The 20,695-nt window shown below is 38.4% G+C and overlaps 2 protein-coding genes across 7 annotated transcripts; one reads left to right on the top strand and one right to left on the bottom strand.

Annotated features, from left to right (window-relative positions):
- Positions 1–47: 47 nt before the first annotated feature.
- Positions 48–14,994, bottom strand: LOC131993255 (runt-related transcription factor 3-like). The gene is made up of 6 exons (XM_059359068.1): positions 14,946–14,994; positions 11,886–12,070; positions 11,542–11,701; positions 10,733–10,837; positions 10,579–10,644; positions 48–539 (listed from the first exon to the last, which is right to left on the bottom strand). Exons 1-6 carry the CDS (start codon positions 14,992–14,994, stop codon positions 193–195), a joined length of 912 nt encoding a protein of 303 aa, XP_059215051.1. The 3' UTR covers positions 48–192.
- Positions 13,520–20,691, top strand: supt3h (SPT3 homolog, SAGA and STAGA complex component). 6 transcript variants are annotated; one of them, XM_059359060.1, is made up of 13 exons: positions 13,558–13,605; positions 13,780–13,833; positions 14,791–14,894; positions 16,463–16,547; positions 17,003–17,089; positions 17,706–17,802; positions 18,016–18,155; positions 18,278–18,353; positions 19,283–19,395; positions 19,494–19,598; positions 19,687–19,815; positions 20,251–20,352; positions 20,569–20,691. In XM_059359060.1, the coding sequence occupies exons 3-13, from the start codon at positions 14,803–14,805 to the stop codon at positions 20,608–20,610; spliced, it is 1,068 nt and encodes a 355-aa protein (XP_059215043.1). In that variant the 5' UTR covers positions 13,558–13,605; positions 13,780–13,833; positions 14,791–14,802; the 3' UTR covers positions 20,611–20,691. The 6 variants fall into 6 exon arrangements, with proteins under 6 accessions (XP_059215044.1, XP_059215043.1, XP_059215042.1 ...); XM_059359059.1 differs by having other exon boundaries at positions 13,560–13,605; positions 13,780–13,829; XM_059359061.1 differs by lacking the exon at positions 13,780–13,833 and having other exon boundaries at positions 13,520–13,605.
- Positions 20,692–20,695: the final 4 nt, after the last annotated feature.

The raw sequence follows: 20,695 nt of genomic DNA, 5'->3' as shown, positions 1-20,695 counted from the left end.
TAAAAAAAAGCAGAAAACTGCGACATTCATTACATTAATAATGTATTGTTTTAGTGCATGTATATTATTAAAGGATAAATAAATAATAATCAGAAACAATTAAATACAATATTTTCATAAAAATACAAAAAATAAGAACAGCAAATTCACTGCAACAGAAAAAAAACAACAATATTCTTTTTTTAAAGACGATCAATAAGGCCTCCAGACAGGCTCCTCCCCTCTTAAAGAAAGACACGCCCCTTCTATATAGTTGGACAGAGCTGTGACCACATTGCGGTCCTCCCCCGTGGTTTGGAGCGAATGGTTCGGTCCGTAGTAGAAGTTGGCCGGCTGGAACGGACCACTGTGACTCATCGGTGGGGGAGGAGGAAGAGCAGGAGAAGACATGTAGGAGCTGTAGGGTGTGGGCTGGTTGGAGTAGGAGAAAGGAGGCAGGTGGTGCATTCTGGGACTTGGAGTGAAGGAGGAGGCCAGAGAAGTCACCTGAAGGAAGGACGGCTCATTGGCCCACAGAGAGGAGGAGAAGGATCTACAATCTGAGGAGAAACTATAAATAATACAGCAGGCCAACCTAAACCTAGATCTTCCAAATTGTTTATGTTAACATATGCCAGTAACAAATATATATTAGTGGGGCGGATTAGCTGAACAATCGTTCACTTTGTGATAAAAGCATGAAATTTGGTAGATGTGTTGGTGAATATGTTCCGAACAAATCTGGATATTGGGCCACCTCAAAAGCGCCCCCTAGTGGCCGTGGCAGGCATTTGTTATACAAATAAATCAATGATGAATAAAAACTGCCCTTTTAATAATACCAACTGATGATGAATTGTATATTGTTGGAAAGCCTGATTAGTCACCTTTACAACGAGGTACAGCTTGTAAGGATCGTGCATTCATGGAATGAGCAACGGGGCTAAACGTGTGGGTAGCACCCCCCAAAAATGTGCATCCCCTGTGGGGCGGATTAGCTCAATAAATCACAAGAATTGTTTATTTTGTGATAGAAGCACACAATTTGGTGGATGTGTTGGTGGATATGTTTCAAACAAATCTGTATATTAGGCCATCGCAAATTCGCCCCCTAGTGGCCATAGCAGTCATTTTCTTCGTTAAAATTACAAAAAATATTTAAATTATTTCTTAAAATATTTAAAAAATTTAAACTAAATACACAAACGTAAATTAAAAAATGTAAATACACATATTAAATTAACAAAAATCCAGTTAGACACTCTTTCAGTTATTTTTCCTGCCCCACCACAATCAGGCTAGCCATCGAGCTAGCTAGCAAATGAGCTAGCTAGCATTTGCTTCCTGGGACAAGCAGTGCAGTGGACTGTCCATCAAGGTATGTCTAAATATTTTATTTCACCTGTTATAATTATGAATAAAATATGCTATGAACATCATAAAGGCTAAAGAGAAAAACAATCATCATGGGCCTTGGCGGAAAAGTAAATTAGCAAGATAGCAAAAATAGGTACTTAAGCTAGCTAGTTAGCTTGGAACATGTATCAGTGGCTGTTGGGTGTGAAAGCTTAATAAGACACTGTTAAATTATGTCCTGTGGAATGTGGACATCCCTCTCTGCACACACACACACACACACACACAGGCACACACACACTATATGTAATGTCTCCTTTGCCCATGTGGTTCTTTTTTTCTTTTTTTTAAAATGTATTTTATAACTCCATCACAATTAGTCAGGCGGCTTAGGACCAGATTTGAGAAGAAAGGGACACGCCGGACAAAAGCACCAAAATTTTTCCACATGCTCTCTATCACCAAAGGTTTCAACTTTTGGTAGGAGCCACTTCATCAAGATTGCAGATAGGAGATGGCAGCCATAAGCCATAAGTCTATGAGAACCAATATATCTTCCAAGCCACTTAGAAGGTCAATCTTGGTGTCAAAATATACATTTTCTGGGTCAAAGAATCATTTAAAGCTATTGAAAATATCACTGGATGACTCACTGTAAATAATTTGTTGATCAAGATCTGACATGAGATGAAAGCGTACCCTTGATTATTTTGAGCAGTGTACATGGCAGCTAATCCACACTCTCCGGTGAACATTAATTCCAAACAGTTTCAACTCAGGATACCCTGCTGCAACTTGAAGCGAGTTGCCCAGTCTGAGTGAAAATGAACATATGTATTTGATCAAATAATCATCTAGTGATATTCTCAATAGCTTTAAATGATTCCTGGACCCAGAAAATGTATATTTTGACACCAAGATTGACCTTCTAAGTGGCTTGGAAGATATAGCATTTCTCATAGACTTTATATGGCTGCCATCACCGCAATCTTGATGAAGTGGCTCCTACTAAAAATTGAAACCTATAATGATAGAGAGTATGTGGAAAAAATGTGGTGCTCTTGTCCGGCGTGTCCCCTTTATTTGGCTAAGTCGCCTGACTAAGTCACACACCTCAGTACAAGGATTTTGCCAGAAGGAGTAACCTGCTACAAGTAACCCTAGTAGAATTTTTAAAATGTATGATTTTTTTCTCTGTCTAAATGTGTTTTGTTTTTATTGTTGCAGGTCATACAATATTGAAAATTATTTTTTCTTTTTAAGGAGCAACAAAAGAATACAAGCCAAAGAGGAGGCCGTAGCCTGTGAATGGGAATATCAAGTCCTAATAAAATGTTATACAAAGTTAATGTTTTTTTCTATTAGACTGTAATAAAGCTTTTGTCACTTTAACATGTCTCTAAATTATTCTAAAATTTTGTGGTGCTGAAAACATGAAACAGCAGCTGTAGGGTAGGCAAAGCATTCCTCGCCAGTAACCACCGGTGGCCATTTTTAAAAATGGACGCTTTTAAATGGCCATTTTTAAAAATGGCCGCCACAGCCATCAGAATTTTTTTTGCGATGGCCTAATATCCAGATTCATTAAACATGTATTCAGCAATGAGTGTACCAAATTTGATGCTTTTATCACAAAATGAACGATTTTTCAGCTAATCCGCCCCACTACACAGGGGATGCACATTTTTGGGGGGTGCTACCCACACGTTTAGCCCCGTTGCTCATTCCATGAATGCACGATTCTTACAAGCTGTACCTCGTTGTAAAGGTGACTAATCAGGCTTTCCAACAATATACAATTCATCACCAGTTTGTATTATTAAAAGGGCAGTTTTTATTCATCATTGATTTATTTGTATAACAAATGCCTGCCACGGCCACTAGGGGGCGCTTTTGAGGTGGCCCAATATCCAGATTTGTTCGAAACATATTCACCAACACATCTACCAAATTTCATGCTTTTATCACAAAGTGAACGATTGTTGTAAAATATTGAGCTAATCCGCCCCACTATATATATATATATATATATATATATATATATATATATATATATATATATATAGATATATATCACTGGCGTAGCCAGAAAAAAGACATTGGGTGTGCACCAGCAATACTGGGTGTGCCAAATTTATTTTCAACAGAGCCTCCACAAACATTCACTTGTGACGTGCTCTCAAATAAATCGATAATGCTACCTATACACCAGAAGATTTGGAAAAGACTCCTGGAAGACTATCAGCTCACACCTGCTCACATCTAAAGACAAGTGTTTAGAGTTTTTAGTCACAGCCTAGTCTCACACTGAGATTCTACAAAGACTGTCAATCTTTCAGGGTAACTATTTTCAAGACTACAACTAGATTCTTTTAGCATTTTTTTTTACCTACCATGCATGTTTTCCCCTTATCATGATCTAAGTAAAAATTGTCTAAATGGAGGAGAAGCAGGTTTTGGCTCCAGCTGCTCTAGTGTGTGCAGTGGTTTGTGTTGAAAAAAACAAAAACTTAAAGCTTTACTGCCGGTCACACTATGTGGGCGTGGCATGGCGGCAAAATATGGCGTCTCGCCATAAAACAACAGATCTTTATAACTTTTACAGACTTTGTCCCATCTGCTCCAAACTTCTCATGCTTCATCAGAGTCCAGGCCTTAACACTTCTAAATAACCATCTTTCATCAAGCCCCGCCCCTTATTCTATATCCACGCCCCCTTTCATTAAATGACCACATTTCATATTTTAATGAACTCCTCCTACAGATTTAACCTGATTCACTTCAAAGTTGGTCAGTACCATCACAAGGCCTTTGGGATCAAAAGTTATTCAAATCTTTACAGACAGTCACACTATGGCGCCAAAATATGGCATCTCGCCATAAAACACAAGATCGTTATAACTTCTCCATTCTTTGTCCGATCTGCTCCAAACTTCTCATGCTTCATCAGAGTCCAGCCCTTAACACTTCTAAATCATAATAATTCATAAAGCCCCACCCCTTATGCTATATCCACGCCCCCTTTCATTAAATGACCACATTTCATATTTTAATGAACTCCTCCTACAGATTTAACCTGATTGACTTTAAAGTTGGTCAGTACCATCACAAGGACTTGAAAAGTGGGGATGGAAGGGATGAAAAGTTATTCAAATCTTTACTGACAGTCACACTATGTGGGCGTTATTAACACACAGTCATAGCGCCACGCTGGTGGCCTCCTCCGATGGCTCCACTCTGCTCGGTCCCGTTCAGTCCTGCTTGCAGGCCTAGTTGTATTTAGGACTGAGCTTACTATCATTATTGTGATGTTACTTTTTCCTGTGGAAGTGGCTTTACTGGCCAGTCTGGAACCAGGGACCTTTTCCTCGCTCATATATTGGTTGTTGATTGTGTTACATCACTGAGACTTGCGATCATATCAAACACGTTTCAAATGATCCAAACCCAAGACTAGGAAAAGACTGATATGAAACAGAGCAGATTACTACCTTAAACTTAACGATGGAGATGACGGGATTGCCGTGACTCCAGTAAAACTCCTAGATTTACTAAAGACTTTCAGATTTTAGTCTGGGACTGGGGAAATTGTTTGGTGTAAGCCCAGGATAACAAAATAATAGAAAAAGCCCACCGCAAAAACACAACACAAACACAGATATTGCGTGCCCAATGAGATGAACATAGTGAAATGTAACATTCATGCACGTACTCATGCACGGAGCCATAACGTATCCACATTACGTGTGATCAAAAACACTATTTAACCATCTGAACACATTGGGCTTAGCAGCAGAGTAAAGGACACAACGATATTGCGCACTGCGCAGCTCTCATTGAGCCTTGAACGTATTTATTATTTCATCGGAGTCCAGTTTCTCCGCACGCTCTTTTTCAAACACGAGCAACGAAATGCTGTCAAGTCTCTCTGTGAGCATTGTAGCTCTGCTGGTGGATTTATTCCTGTTCACAAACGAAAACAGGCACTCAACAGAGCAAGTTGTGATAGGCAGTGACAACAGAATACGCAGTAAACAGTTCATGTTGGGAAAAACGTCTTTGTCACATGAATCCAAGACTTCAATAAGGGACGAGAACTGATGTCCCCCGTCAACTTTACGCCTGATGAGTTGCCCAAACACAGTGAGTTCAGATGCCTCCAAACGAAGTCCATAATGTCTGCACGGCGCGCGCAATGCGTCCAGCTGGCAAATTGCGTCAGACGCAGGCAGCAGGGAGGCAGCAGCCTTCATTATTCCATAAGAGTCACTCTGAAAACGGTTGTTCAGTTCGACCAGCTGTCTGTCAAGGATAATCCACAAGGAGCGCAAATCAGAATCACTCCTGATGGGTGCACACCTGCCCAGGTGTCGCAACGCATAATCTGACGGCAATTTTTTGGGGTGTGCCAGCTGCCTCTGGCACACCCGTGGCTACAGTCCTGGGGAGCTGGCCACCACTGCTCCCTACCACGTAGATGCCACAGCCTCCACTCCACCGGCTAAGGCTCCTCCGGTTCCTGCTCCAGACATCTTCCCGGAGGACTCGTGGCTTCAGCTCGGGGCTAAACCAAACGCCCCGGTCTGCTCTACTCCGTCGCAGACAGCGGCGCATCAGCCTTGGGTTGTGGTCGGCAACAAAAAAAGAGTCTCCCTTCACCCTTCTCATCAGGGAAATGGGGGTCGTGTGCCCTCTCCACCGGCTCCAGACCTCTGCCTCCACAACAAGCTCTCTGTGCTGGATGACCGAGAGTTTCCTCCACTCACGGGATCCCCACACTGCAGCCTGAGACGCAACCGTGCCAACCCAGCTGGCTCCAGACCGGCTGCCCGACCTGCCACCCTCCGTAAGGCAGCTGCCCTGGTGTTCACTCCACATCCAGGCCTCCACACCGCTGGTTCATTCATCCACCCGGTTCCCAGACCCCGGGTGTCTCCGCCATCCTGCAGGGCTTCTACTGGGTCAGGCTCAGCTGGACTCATCGCCAGAGACTCTCGGTCCGAAGCGAGCCCTGGGATTCCTCCTGTCAGAAGCACTGGTCCTCCTTCTGGCCCCACGACGATCATCATCGGGGACTCCATTATCAGAACCATCAAAACAAAGTCCAGCAAAACTCTCTGTTTCCCCGGCGCCACCGTCATCGACATCTTGAGCAAGATCCGCAATGTGCTAGAAGCTCATCCATTGGTGAACACCATGGTTGTTGATATACCGCGGCAGCAGTCGGAAATTTTAAAACATGATTTTATCCAGCTCCTGAACATTTTAAAGGAAGCACAAGTGCGGACCTTCATCTCCGGACCGGTCCCCTTGCTTGGCCGTGGGATGGGCCGTTTCTCCAGGCTACTGAGCCTCCACACCTGGCTCTCCACCGCTTGTCAGGAGCATGGTGCTGTTTTTATCGACAATTTTAATCTTTTATGGGAGCGCCGTGACTCTTTTAGGCACGATGGGATTCATCTCAACATTCGAGCAGCACGCCTGCTGTCTTCAAACATTTCACACACCATCCTGCATCACAAGACCAATCAACCTGCCGTGGACCAGCTTGAATCAACACATACTTACTCACGTGACTGACTGACCCCTCTTGAATCAGGTACACTCTCCACGACTAGCTCCCCCTACACATCGATCCCGGTCATAATCACTACCAGGCAAAATCACTAACCCACTCATGGTGTAAACTTTCACAATCTCATATCTCTGTACACACATAAACCACCATCCACTACCCCATCACCTACAGCCACTCCACCCGTATCTCCGAACATGGCACTTTTAAATTTTAGATCTCTTTTAAACAAGACGTTTTTAATTAATGACCTTATTTTAGATAATGGAATTGATTGTATGTTTTTTTTACTGAGACATGGCTTAGCACTGATGGACCAGCAAATCTCATTTAAGCATCTCCACCCTGCTACAACTTTACATATTCATACAGGAAAAACAGAAGAGGTGGTGATACAGCATCTATTTTGCCACAATCATTTTCTCATAAAGACATAACATTTGGTAACTAAACAACTTTTGAATATAATTCCATCTTTTTTAGCAACCCTCCAATATTATGCATGACAGTTTACAGGCCACCCAAACGTTGCTCGTCATTTGTGTCAGATTTTTCAGAACTTTTATCAATCATCCACACCAAATACGACCGTATTCTTGTTTTAGGCGATTTTAATCTACATTTGGACATTCAATCAGACTCTTTTGCGTTGGATTTTATGAACATGCTGCATTGTATGAATTTTAACCAACACATTAACCAGCCAACTCACAACAGAGGTCACACTTTAGATCTTGTCATAACTTATGGACTATCTGCAAGTGTGACCTCTGTTGTCGATGTCAGGATATCTGACCATTTCTGTGTCTTTTTTACTATCACTGGTTTTATTCAGCAGGACTTTACAGAGCAAACTGTGAGGAAGCGCCATCTTAACTCTGAAGTGGCTGCAAATTTTTTAAGCAAAACCACAGCAGATATTTTACCTTCATCCTGTGATTTTATTGTAGAAAGTTTTAACAGTAAACTAAGGCTTGCAATGGACAAGGTGGCTCCCCTAAGATTAAGAAAGGTAAACTCCAAACCAATACCTCCATGGAAAAATGAGAGAATTAAACAACTAAAGAGAAACTGCCGCAAAGCAGAAAGAAATCGGAGAAAGAACAAACTTATGATAAACTATGAAATATTACGTGAACAATTGTCAATCTATAACAGGGAAATTAAACACGCAAGACAAGCACACTTTTCAAAATTGATATCCAACAACAATAACCCCAAATTCCTTTTTTAACCAGTCCTGTTTTTATGAATCCGAGCACCTTGCCTATACAAACATCAGCTGTGAAGAATTTGCAGTCCACTTCACAAACAAAATAGATACAATTAGGTTGGATCTAGGTAAGTTTCAGTCTTTGAATAAAAACTCCCAAGATCCTTTGCTTTTATATGAGGAAACACTGGAGAACTTTGTCCTGGTTGATGCTGAAATGCTTGGTAAGGTTGTATCCCAGTTAAAAACCTCAACGTACATTTTAGATCACATTCCCACGGCCTTTTTTAAAAATGTTTTTAGTATTTTAGAAGAACAGTTGCTCACAATTGTCAATTATTCTCTTCAGACGGGTGTCTTTCCGACTTGCCTCTGCGTCTGCTGAAGAGAAACAATCTAGATTCCTCAGTTATTAGTAATTACAGACCAGTGTCAAACTTGCCATTTTCAAGCAAAATTTTAGAGAAGCTTGTTTTTAATCAGCTAAATGATTTTATCAACTCAAACGACATTTTTGAAAAGTTCCAATCTGGTTTTAGGGCCAATCATAGCACTGAGACAGCTCTAATAAAGGTCGTAAATGATCTCAGATGCAATATGGACTTGAAAAAACCCAGCATCTTAGTGTTACTCGATTAAACTGCAGCCTTCGATACAGTTGATCATTCAATTCTTTTAAATAGATTAAATAATTTGTTTGGCATCTCTGGTACTGTTTTTAACTGGGTCAAATCTTACCTGAATGACAGAGAATTTTTTGTAAGTATAGGTGACTGTTCATCCAGTAGTTTTAAAATTAATTGTAGTGTTCCCCAAGGCTCAATTTGAGGACCAACTCTTTTTAACCTTAACATGCTGCCACTTGGATGTCATCAGGAGACACAGCATTAATTTCCATAGCTATGCTGATGACACACAGCTCTACATTGCCGCGCCTCCTGATGACTCAGGGCCAATTGATGGTCTTTTTAACTGTATTTTAGACATAAAACAATGGATGGCAGAGAAAACAGGACAAAACCGAAGTTTTAATTATCGGTACTGAAGCACAGAGAGAGAAACTAACCATGAAACTCCAAACACTGAATTTTCACCCTTCTCAACAAGTTAAAAACCTGGGAGTTATCATCGATTGTGATCTTAGCTTTGAGCCCCATATTAAAATATTACTAAAACGGCCTTTTATCATCTTAAGAACATTGGCAAAGTACGACCGTTTCTCTCTCAAGCCAATACAGAGACATTGATGCATGCTTTTATTACCTGTAGAATTGACTATTGTAATGCTCTACTTTCTGGTCTACCTAACAAAAAATTAGATCGATTACAGTTATTACAAAATTCAGCTGCTCGTCTGTTGACAAAGACCAGAAAAAGATCTCATATTACACCTATTTTAAAGTCTCTGCATTGGCTACCTGTGCGTTTCAGATTAGATTTTAAGATTCTTTTACTGGTTTATAAATCTCTAAATGGTCTTAGTCCAGCCTATTTATCTGATTTACTTTTATCCTATGAACCCTCGAGGACCCTCAGGTCTTCTGAAAGTGGCCTTTTAATAGTACCAAAAGTGTTATTAGAACTAAAACCCACGGTGAGGCGTCGTTTTCTCACTGTGGTCCACGTTTGTGGAACAGCCTTCCTGAAGACCTGAGGGCATCAGAGACTGTTCATATTTTTAAGAGCAAACTTAAGACTTATCTTTTTAACTTGGCTTTTACCTGAACCATTTTTAGAGATTTTTCTGCTCATGCATCTTAGTGTTATTACATCTTCTCTTTTATTTATTTATTTATTTGCTACTATTTATTAGTCTATCTCTCTCTATATATATTATCATGCTCTAGTTATCTTAATTATTTATTTATTGTTTTATCTTTTTTATCTAGCTTTTTATTTTATTATATTTATTTTATTTTATTTTATTTTATTTTATATATATATATATATATATATATATATATATATATATACTTTCCATTGTCATTACTGACTTTTACTTTTTTATTTTTTATTACTATTATACATATCTTTTTATCTTATTTTATTTTATCTTACTTTGTCCTTTATCTAATTTATTTCTAACCTGCCTCCAGTGTTTCCTCACTGCTCCATGTTGAGATGGCGCTTCCTCAGTTCCTCAGTTTGTGCTTTGTTTTTAATAGGATGGGTGGGATGAAGGTGGAGGGTTGTGAATGGGCGGAGGGTGTTTGTTTCTATGTTTTGTTATCTTTTTATTATCATTATTTTCTCCTTTCTTTTTTATGTAAAGCGCTTTGTGTTGCATGTCGCTTGTATGAAAAGTGCTATACAAATAAAGTCTGATTGATATATATATATATATATATATATATATATATATATATATATATACACATATATTCATCATAGGTCATATTTAAAGTTACATTAGTAAACATGATAAGGCAGGATTTTAAACTAAATATACACTGACCTGACGATGCTGTGCTGCTGATCGGTGACCTGAACACTCCTGACTTCACCTCCTTCTGCCTCTGTCCTGTCAGCAAAGAGACACAGAAGAAGCTATTTCAAACTGAAAGCTTTGGATTACACCATCACGTTATTTTTCTCCGGTTTGTACTGACGTCTCGGTAGTCTCTGTCCATCCACTGTGACTTTTATGGCTCTGTGCACGGTGGCGATCTGAGGCGGCGAGGTGAGCACGTTGATGGAAAGTGTGAAACTCTTGCCTGAAAAAAACAAACGCATTTACAATTTGAGCCTGTATAGGAGAGTTTTACAGGTTTTAAAAATAATTTAAGACAACAACAGCAACAAAGTTACAATGGATGACATGTTACGGTGATTGAAAACGGGCTCTTTAAAGTCAAATATCAATTTTGTCTCAGGGATGTTGAAATCTAGGAATAGAGGTTGCCATATGGGAAAAAAAAGGATGCTCTGTATGCTCAACTATGATGAAAACATGTTGGCTTTTTAATGACTTAGCCACTACAATATAGTCATATGTTGCAAAGAATGACTGTAAAGCCCTCTGAGATAAATTTTGGGTTTTGGGTCATAAACAGACGGGTAGTCCTTGATTGGCCACTGCTTGAATAGAAAATGTATCCCTGTCTTCTTTCAGGCTTCTTTCTGTTTATTCTTCTAACTTTAGAATTAATTATCTGACTTACAAGGCAAAACCCATTATACTGGAGCAAAGATGATGAGACAAAATAAAGAAAATGTCTAATTACTGCAAGAGAAAGATAATTAAAATGTAAAAAGCTGGAAATCAATGAATGAGGAGGAGGTGAGGATAATATTCTAGATATGGATTGTCATGTGTTGATCCTCCAATGTGACTTATTCCAACTGCTTGTGTGTCACCTTGAATGTTAAATATTACATATATTACTGTAACTGTTGTTTAGTGTATCTGTCCATCTACCTCTCCCGCTGCGGCCTATGAAGCGGAGATCATTAAAGTGGGCGTAGCCTTGCTTCATGGTCGCTGTGGCGTTGCGTAGCTCGGCGCTGCTGTTGATGTCATTGCCAGCCATCACTGTGACCACCACGCCGTCTGGCACGTCGTTGCCCAGGGCAACCACCTGGACATAAAAAAGGACAAGGCCTTCACCCGAGTCTCAGAAAACTTGCCTGTCTGGTAGGATACACTCAAGGCAAAATGTCTCAAATTTATTAAATGACCTTTGACCTTCGACATTATGTGAACTGAAGCCAACCTAGACAGACAGACAGACAGACAGACAGATAATTAGATAGATAGCTCACAGTAAAAGCTCTTGGCAGGGTCTTGTTACACCTCCAGTGCGGCGGCAGGCTGCTGCAGAGGAAGTTGGGGCTATCAGTCTGCACCAGGCCTCTGGGTGGCGCTGTGCTGCGCTGGTGGAGGGGCCTCACCTCCTGGTCGTCCAGTTGGCGGCTGGTGGGTGATGGCCGATGCTTCACCACAGGATCTGAGAGGGAGGGAGCAACAGGGAGATCTTTGCACTCAAATGTTGGCTTTGTTTGTCCTTAATAATTTTTTTCTATACATAAAATTCATGTAGTTGACAAAAACTGTATTACGTTACAGTACAACATAGCCTGCTTTTTATATAGGTGTTTCAAGCCAGCTGCAGATTCCTCACAGTTCCCAGTGGCTTACTGATTCCATGTTTTGTCCTGAACAAAAATACATCAAAGTTTCTTTTGAATCAGAAATGAATGGTGAAGTATTTTCCCTCGCTGTGGTTTGAAGTCTCCATATCACACAAAAATACTTTCCTGCACTGGCTTGCCTGTAAAGTTTAAGTTGTTGTGTGAACCATGTGTTGCAGTGATCTTGGTGATCTTTTTTTTATTTTTATTTTTATTTTTATAAGACAGAAGTGTATATGGATTTTTTAAAATAATTTACATTGGTTACAATTATATCAAGATCTATCTATAAAGCAAGAAGTGTGTGTGTGTGTGTGTGTGTGTGTGTGTGTATGTCTAGGGCATATCTCGCTGGCACAAAGGTGTGCATCCTCGATTTTGAAGATTTTTCAATTAATTTTTTCAAAAATATCATTATTTACCATTTTGCACTGTTTACGATCGGAGGCTTTTTAGGGGAGCTCCACCCTATTGTGTGATAGGCCTACACCTGGTCAGTAACCCAATTCACTCTGGATTTCCACGCCTGATTCGTCTCATCTGTAAGTCTATTTAGCCTACCTGATTGAAAGTGCGCTACAAGGTTTGATTTTCCAATAATATTCGAAAAGTTTCCAGCGAATACCAATGTTCAATGTGTATGTGCTGGATGGTTTGCGTACCTTATGAAAAGTAAGTGTTTTATGGAGTTGCAAATGTTGTGGCATGTAATGTACGAATACATACTTCATACAGGCACTGTACTAGTACTTTATAATAACAATAACAACAATAAAAAAGTAGTATTCAGCACTCTTCTAAACAAAGTCAGAAAGTGCTTTACTTTGTTAAACCAGGAAAACAAACAATTACAGCAATATAAAAACAAAATGTAAATGAGTAAATAATTATAAAATAACACTACTTGATAGTTAAACAGATTGTTATCAACGTTTGAACAGATATAAATAAAATGTGTCATAGCATGAATAAAAAACGTTTAAAAAAGTCTTAATTAAACATCTTTATTAAAAAATCTTAATAAAGATATTGATGCTGGCATTCTTCTGGCTAATCAAGGCAAATTATTATTATTAGTAGGCAAAATATTGTTTCTCTTATTGACCACTTATTATAGGGGCCAAAGCCAGTGTTTTTCACAAATTACATAGTTACGGTGTGCTTTCTGCCTTATTTCACCTCTCACACAACCAAACAAGACGTTGGAGGGAGATTTCAGGCCAAAAGTGTATAAAACTACAACTACCAAACCTCCGCGCTTCCTCCTTCGATTGACGTCATTAACCCGCGCCGAAATCAAACAACTCGAAAAGCGTCAACAGGAACAACAACAACGTTTTCTTGATCTTTGGTGCGATTTTAAATATATTGTTGGTCTTTTTCTTGCTTTCTCTCGGTCTCTCCGGTCATTTGGTCTTCTTGTCCTCCTCCTGCTGTCCGTCTCTTTCTTTTTCTTCTTCCCTGCATTGTGTTTTATTCACCGCAGTGTTTGAATAGGAGGGAACTGAGCTGTATTATCATTCAGATTTCACTGCCGGACGGGAAGTTACTGCGGTCACACCACCTGTCCTCTCTGTATGTATGTGTGTCAACACTCACTGTCTACATTACCTCAAATCTGTTCTGCTATGTTGTTATTTTAGTCTCTTGGCTCAGCTTCTGTTTTGTACTTCAGAGCTGAGGAGTTTTGTTTTGGTTAAACGATGCCAAAGTTTACATTACAGACTCATTTAAACCAGTAAAAAAAATAAATTATAAACAAACATTGAATATTGTTTGATTGGGATGCTGCTGTGACATTTTGTGATATAATTAATTACTGAAATCTTTTTAGCTCTGTATTACAATAAAACTACAGCGACACAAATTAAAACCTTCAAAATGTCCAATCAGATGAATAAACACAGTTTAAACATTATTACATCATAAAAGGGTTATTTATTGAGGCATTGTTGTATTAGACTGCATCACATTTAGCTCTGTGTACCTAATTAATCTACAACTGAGTCAAAACATTTTCGAGATATTATTAGTTTTAATGGGTTGAAATAGTTGTTCATTTGGGATATATTTCATTACAAAAGTCTTTTTTAAGCATTTTGATTCATTAAGTCTACTTTCAGCTGTCAACATATTAGTTACACTTATTTAAGTCTTAAATAAATAATGCTTTTCACAGAAAAATACAATAAAATTTAAGAGTACATCCTGCAAAAATTACCAATCAGGTAAATAAGCATCACTTTAAAAGCACCTTAAACATAACCTTCACAATAAAAGAGTTATTGTTTAATTGCTGTATTAGACAGCAAATATTTGTTATACCAAGTATCATTATTTATTTGTATGTTCAGCAATTTTATTATGCTGCTGGGAGAAAAATTTGACCTACTGTTCTACAACAAATGCTATCTGCTTATATTTACAGAAATTACTCTGGATATTCGCCGTAATGTTGATCTAAAATGCTTCCTCAGTTAATTTATATTTTCTATTTGAATGCAGCTTTATTTCTTTGTTTTGTTCATGCCATCAGGTGGCTGTGGCTATGAGTAGTCCCATGGCGGGCTCCGCAGCCTCCAGTTCGAAAGACCGTCCAGCTTCCCGGACAAGTTTCATCCCAGAGCTACAGAGCATGATGTAAGACACACACACACACACACACACACACACACACACAATGAGACTCACCCCAGTACAGCATCGGGCTGCTGCTGCTGAACAGACTGTTTGAAGCCATTATAAAAAACCTGTTCAACAAACGACAGAGAGAATGTCTAGTGACTGCCAATAATAACCAGCCTTTAAACTAACTACATACCTTTACATTTGCTTAAAGTTAGATTAATGTATGTTGTCCCCAATAAAAAAGCTATTGCTTGTTTATTTGCCAAAGTTACTGCAAACTAAACAAACCGGAAAAGGCACGTGCATTTATATAGAAATGGCTCACAAGTGTGTTAAAGAAATCTCACTAAACATCACACATTTAGGATCATTGAAAAACTTTCAGTTCACAACATGACAATGTCTAGTTAATACTTTTCTCACCAAAAAGTGAGGACTAATTGATGGAATACACCAGACAAAAATATATGTGAGTAGACAATTAAAACACACAATAAAAAAGGATAAAGCAGATTACACAACTTTTCTAAATGTTACTGAAACATTAAGATTACAAAAAAATTTTGATTTCCAAAGTGCACTATATTAAGTGTTGTGATTTCAACATTTATTTTATCCATACAAAGATAGAAACATACAGAATTCCTTTTCTGTCGCTAACAAGATCATTCTGTGGGTTTTCCAAAAGAAGTCACATACGTGATGGGACTTCTCATTAGTGTGTGTGTGTTTGGGGGTACTCACCTTGTGTTGTGTGTGTGTGGGCTGCGGAGAGATAGTGTTGGTGGTCAGAGAGGCTGAAACCAAACTAAACCCCAAAACCTAAAACCAACGCTCAGCCTGAAGCCACCCTCTGAATCTTAGGCCAACCTGCCCGCAACCCCAAACCAAAGCCAGGCTCACCTGTGTGACTGACAGCTGCAAACAGCCAATCACAGCACAGATAAGAGGAGGGGGGAGTTGAAGAGACCACAGTGGGGGCTGTCTGGTGTTTGAGGGAAAGAGCAGGAACGAGAGAAGGAACGAGCTTCAGGATGTCGGTTTGTGTTCGACTGCCATCATGGAAGTGGCTTCTCTGGATGCAAATTGAGGTTTGACCAAATTGTGGTCAGTGTGTGTGTGTGTGTGTGTGTGTTTGTGTGTGAGAAAGGTAGACAAATGGATGAACATGTTCATGCATATATATTTGCGAGCTATTTATTTATCTGGACAACGCCGTTTTTATTGGTTTGTCTCCCTCAAATATCATGAATAATTGCACAGTTTATTGCTGTTTATAGGAGTCATTTTTGTATTTAGATTAAACTGTGTATAATATTTAGTATCAATAAGTGCGAATAAATATACTAGTAAACATTTATTTTGTTGTTATTAATTGCACATTACACATTTTTGTTGCAGAAACAAATAGTGCAACTTGGTTGAAAAGTGGAAGAAAAGAACTGAGAAGTTAGAATAAGCAGTGACAGTTGAAATCGTAATATATTTATACTTTAATTGTTGTTCAAAAACTTTAAACTCTGCTCAGCTCGACAACATTGATTGAACATTGATTATTATTTTGTGTTTGTGTGTTTCAGGTTTGCTCTGGGAGATGCTCGCAGGCCTCTGCACGAGACTGCAGCTCTGGTAGAGGACATTGTGCACACACAGCTCATTACTATGGTACTTTGTTACTTTACACCTGCGTGGTAATAAAATAAGATGAGCATTTATTATTATTATATATAATATATATATATATATATATTTATATATGAAATGTATTCATACATTTCATTTATTCTCATAACACAACATTTCTCATCATGTTGAGACTCTACTGAACTCTACTTCTACTCACTAGACAGACTTCAGTGGAAGAATAAATTGAAAGACTAGAATCCAAACTTTCAACAAGATTTCTCTACGTATTTCTGTTTATAACTGATGAGAAAAAAATGAGTGCAGGCTGTTTATTATTGGACAATTTTCATTTAAGAAGGTGAATGTCAGAAGCATGTAAGCAGTAAGTTACGCTCTAAACAGCCTGATTATCCTTTCAATTCTGAACCTTTTTAATTAAAAGGAAATTAGTGTACCTAATGCTTTTTGGGATTTTCGTGTGTTTTCTTTATCAGCTGCATCAGGCCTGTGAAGGGGCGACTCTTCGTGGGTCAAGGGTCATTTCAGCTGAGGACGTCCTGTTCCTGATGAGGAGGGACAAGGTATACGAGACACAAAACACACACACAAAATCAATATGAAAGACACAAAAATTATTATCATGAAGCATTTTTTATTAAGGAAAATCCCTGATTACCTCAAAATATTTTGGCTTGCAGCTTTGAAATCAACTATTAACTCTATGGAGTCTTGGGCTATTTGTCCATTCTGCTTAGACAGTTTGAACCCAAAAGAAACAAAGAAAGAACAACATAAAATGTGACTTCCAAAACACTTTCATGCTCAATGAAGAATTTGAAATGTTGCAAATGTGAACACAGGTTGCAAATATAACGTATAAGAGGGTTACATCCAGTTCTATATTTTTATACAAAATATATTTGACCTTGTTTCCAGTTTTACTTGGTATATCATCATCAAACTAAAACTGGCCTCATGGTGTTACAAGGTAAATTCATGGTAGGGCTGGACGCTGTTTTGTTTTTATGTCTGGATGTCGTGAAGAAGTCATGCTTTGGCGCTTTTGGTGACTCCAGAGGGTTAATATAGCTATTCTGTTCATTATTGCATTCTCCTCAACATAAAATATTCTCCTCATATTGATTCTTTTTCACTTCTGTACTTTCTGTATGTTGTCCCTTCATGTCTCTTCATCAGAGGAAGGTGGCAAGGTTATTAAAATATCTCCAGTTCAGAGATTATAAATCCAAAATACTCAAGTCTCTTGAGGACGAAGAACCTCCACAGGAAACAAGTATGTGCGCGCGCACACACACACACACACACACACACACACACACACACACACACACACACACACACACACACACACACACACACACAGTAATCAATAACATTGATTGATGAAAGTGTAATTACAAAATGAAATGTTGTTGATAGTGTTTTATTGGAAGAACATCCTACTTTTGCTGTGAAACGTCAACTAATTACTTTCAGTGTGTTTCAGGTGCTCCTGGTGGTGTTCCTGGTGGTAACCAGCGGCGACAGCGATTGGCCCAGGACTTCCTGGTGTGGATGGATCAGACTGGAGAGCTCCTGTCATTGGCTGAGCGTGAGGTGGACCCCGTCAAACAGGAGCGCATGGAGGTCAGGGGTCATCCTAATGTGTTCAGTGATTTGACTGTGGAGAACAACACATTTGACATTTTTCAAGATTAATAATGAGGATGATCATGATAATTATTGTTTATGTGTCTGTGTGTCTTCAGCGTTTGGAGCGGCAGACTCGAAACATGGACCAGACTCAGTACTCTGAGTTCTGTGAGAGCAGACAGCTCAGCTTTGGTAAGATTATAATCAAGGAATTAACTATCTCTAATAATCCTACTGTAGTTTAGGAAGTTGTTAAAACTCAAGTTATATACTGTATTTGTTTAGCCAGCCTTCGCCCTCTCATAACTGACTAGAATTTTAGATTACCATATTTTATTAATACGTAATTTTAATCACAGTTAAGGTTAGTTTTTGTTGCCGATCAATTAAATTAAAACCATCTCAAGCTTTACTTTTTTTTATTGACACCAAAGCGACAGTAGTGATTTTACAGGCACGCAGAAAGAAAAGAAAGTAAATAATGTGACAAACAGAACTTGATAACATTTATCAAACTTTATTCTATTATAAAACATATAGCTATATATAACATAACAAGCCAACAGCAAATAAATAGTCATAATATTTCCTAATTATAATAATACAATAATTACCATTATATATTAACAATCTAGATACTTTAATTCGTGTAAATCTGTTAAATATGGTATGTTGATTTGTATTGTGTGTGTGTAAGGGGAATATTAATAGTTATAGAAAAGATACATATGTTTTTGAAAAAAATAAAACAACTGGGTGATAATAATAAGGGAGGAGTGAAAAATGCCCTTAATAACAAAACATTCAGCCTTTTTTCAAAGCTACAGGTTTATTCAGAATTATTTCTTGATTAATTTATTATTTAGTTTATAAAAAGTCTGAAATTGTAGGAAAAAAAGACCATTAACATGTCTTGGAACATCTTCACATTGAATCCAAAATACAAAAATATTCAGTTTCCTATAATCTGTATACAATAGAGAAAAGGAACACATTTAAAAAGCTGGAACTAACAAACGTTTGTATTTTTTACTTGCAAATTGACTCAAAACTATATAAATCCATTATCAAAATGGTGCTGTCCATTAATTAATTTATGAATTGACCAATTGTGTTTGTAGCTAAGAAGGCGTCAAAGTTTCGGGACTGGCTGGACTGCAGCAGTTTAGAGCTGAAACCAAACAGCATCTCTATGGAGATCCTGTCATACCTGGCCTATGAGACTGTAGCCCAGGTAAGGTGATGTCATGATGTCACACATATCCTGTTGTTTTCTTTATCCATGTGTAAATTAAAAATTCCCAGTGTTTTAAAATCTCTGTCATTCTTCAGATTGTGGACTTGTCTCTGTTGGTAAAGCAAGAAATGGCGGCCAAATCAAATCCCATTGGTCATGTGATCTCTGCCAACTACATCCACTACAACACACACACTGAGGTACACACACACACACACACACAAATGTGGTCATGTCATATTCAGTTATTATATTCAGAGTACCACAGTCTGCCCTCTGTCTTTCCAGGTAAAGAAGGATCCAGACTCTCCTGAAGCCACTCCCCCTTCTACCCCAGGCTCCTCCCACTCCTCAAAGCCCCTCCCACAGGGTAATGGCAGTCTGGACGGCCGAGCGAGACAGAGGAAACGGAAAAAGGTATGTTTGGTCCAAAACCTTCTGATCGGTATGTATAAAGCCTACATACAGAACCAGTCAAATTTCATCACATACTATTGAACTATATACTATAAAACATTTTTACATTTTAAATGGCATACTGTAACTATACTATGACATTTTCATGAAATTTGGATGACATACTACACCGTGACTTTTTTTCATGAAATTTGGATGACATACTTTATATGACTTTTTCCAACATTTTGAACTACATACTATATGACATTTTTCAAGAATTTTAAATGACATACTATACTCTGACTTTTTTTCTTGACATTTTGAATGACATGCTATACTATGACTTATTTTTTTTAAAATTTTAATGACATACTAAACTATGACTGTTATAATCTAACAATCACTGAAACTATACTGGAGACATGACCTTGGTGTGCTATGTTGTATTAATAGTTTTTATTTCAGAGCTGTCCGGCTACAGTCGAACCTCCCAGTGGGGCCATCCAGCCATGTCACATCAGAGAGGCTATTAGAAGATACAACTACAGACACACAGTATGTACACATACACAAAACACTGTTAATTACATTGATTGAGTTACATTCATACATTGGCACAGACACACTATTATATTCCATATTTAAAGAACGGCTTTGAGCGTTTTCAAGTTTATCCCAATGCGATACTCATGTTATAGAATAATTCAAAACCACACACTGAATTTGGAATGGCAGGCAGTATTTTAAAACAAATCTCCCTTTCTTTCTCAGGGTGCTTATTGGAGGAGTGGGATGGCCTTCCTCGCCTGCTAAAGATGCAACACATTTTTTACATGTACCTGCACAATTGACTTACTTTTATTTCATTGTTGTAATAAAGACTTTGCAAAAAGTGTTT

The sequence above is a fragment of the Centropristis striata genome, chromosome 20 (genome assembly GCF_030273125.1).
Source record: "Centropristis striata isolate RG_2023a ecotype Rhode Island chromosome 20, C.striata_1.0, whole genome shotgun sequence".
Classification (NCBI taxonomy): domain Eukaryota; kingdom Metazoa; phylum Chordata; class Actinopteri; order Perciformes; family Serranidae; genus Centropristis; species Centropristis striata.
The sequence above is the reverse complement of the archived record's forward strand: the minus strand, read 5'-3'. Positions and strand labels throughout refer to the sequence as shown.

Bases quoted from the DNA above. Each gene is read 5' to 3' on its own strand.
- supt3h (XM_059359061.1), top strand. From the start codon at position 14,803: ATGAGTAGTCCCATGGCGGGCTCCGCAGCCTCCAGTTCGAAAGACCGT. The intron at 16,548-17,002 runs GTACTTTGTTAC...TTTCTTTATCAG, and splicing joins ACACACAGCTCATTACTATG to CTGCATCAGGCCTGTGAAGG. The intron at 17,803-18,015 runs GTATGTGCGCGC...AGTGTGTTTCAG, and splicing joins AGAACCTCCACAGGAAACAA to GTGCTCCTGGTGGTGTTCCT.
- LOC131993255 (XM_059359068.1), bottom strand. From the start codon at position 14,994: ATGGCTTCAAACAGTCTGTTCAGCAGCAGCAGCCCGATGCTGTACTGG. The intron at 11,702-11,885 runs GTGAGCTATCTA...TTTTATGTCCAG, and splicing joins CCCTGCCAAGAGCTTTTACT to GTGGTTGCCCTGGGCAACGA. The intron at 10,838-11,541 runs GTAGATGGACAG...TGTTTTTTTCAG, and splicing joins CATAGGCCGCAGCGGGAGAG to GCAAGAGTTTCACACTTTCC.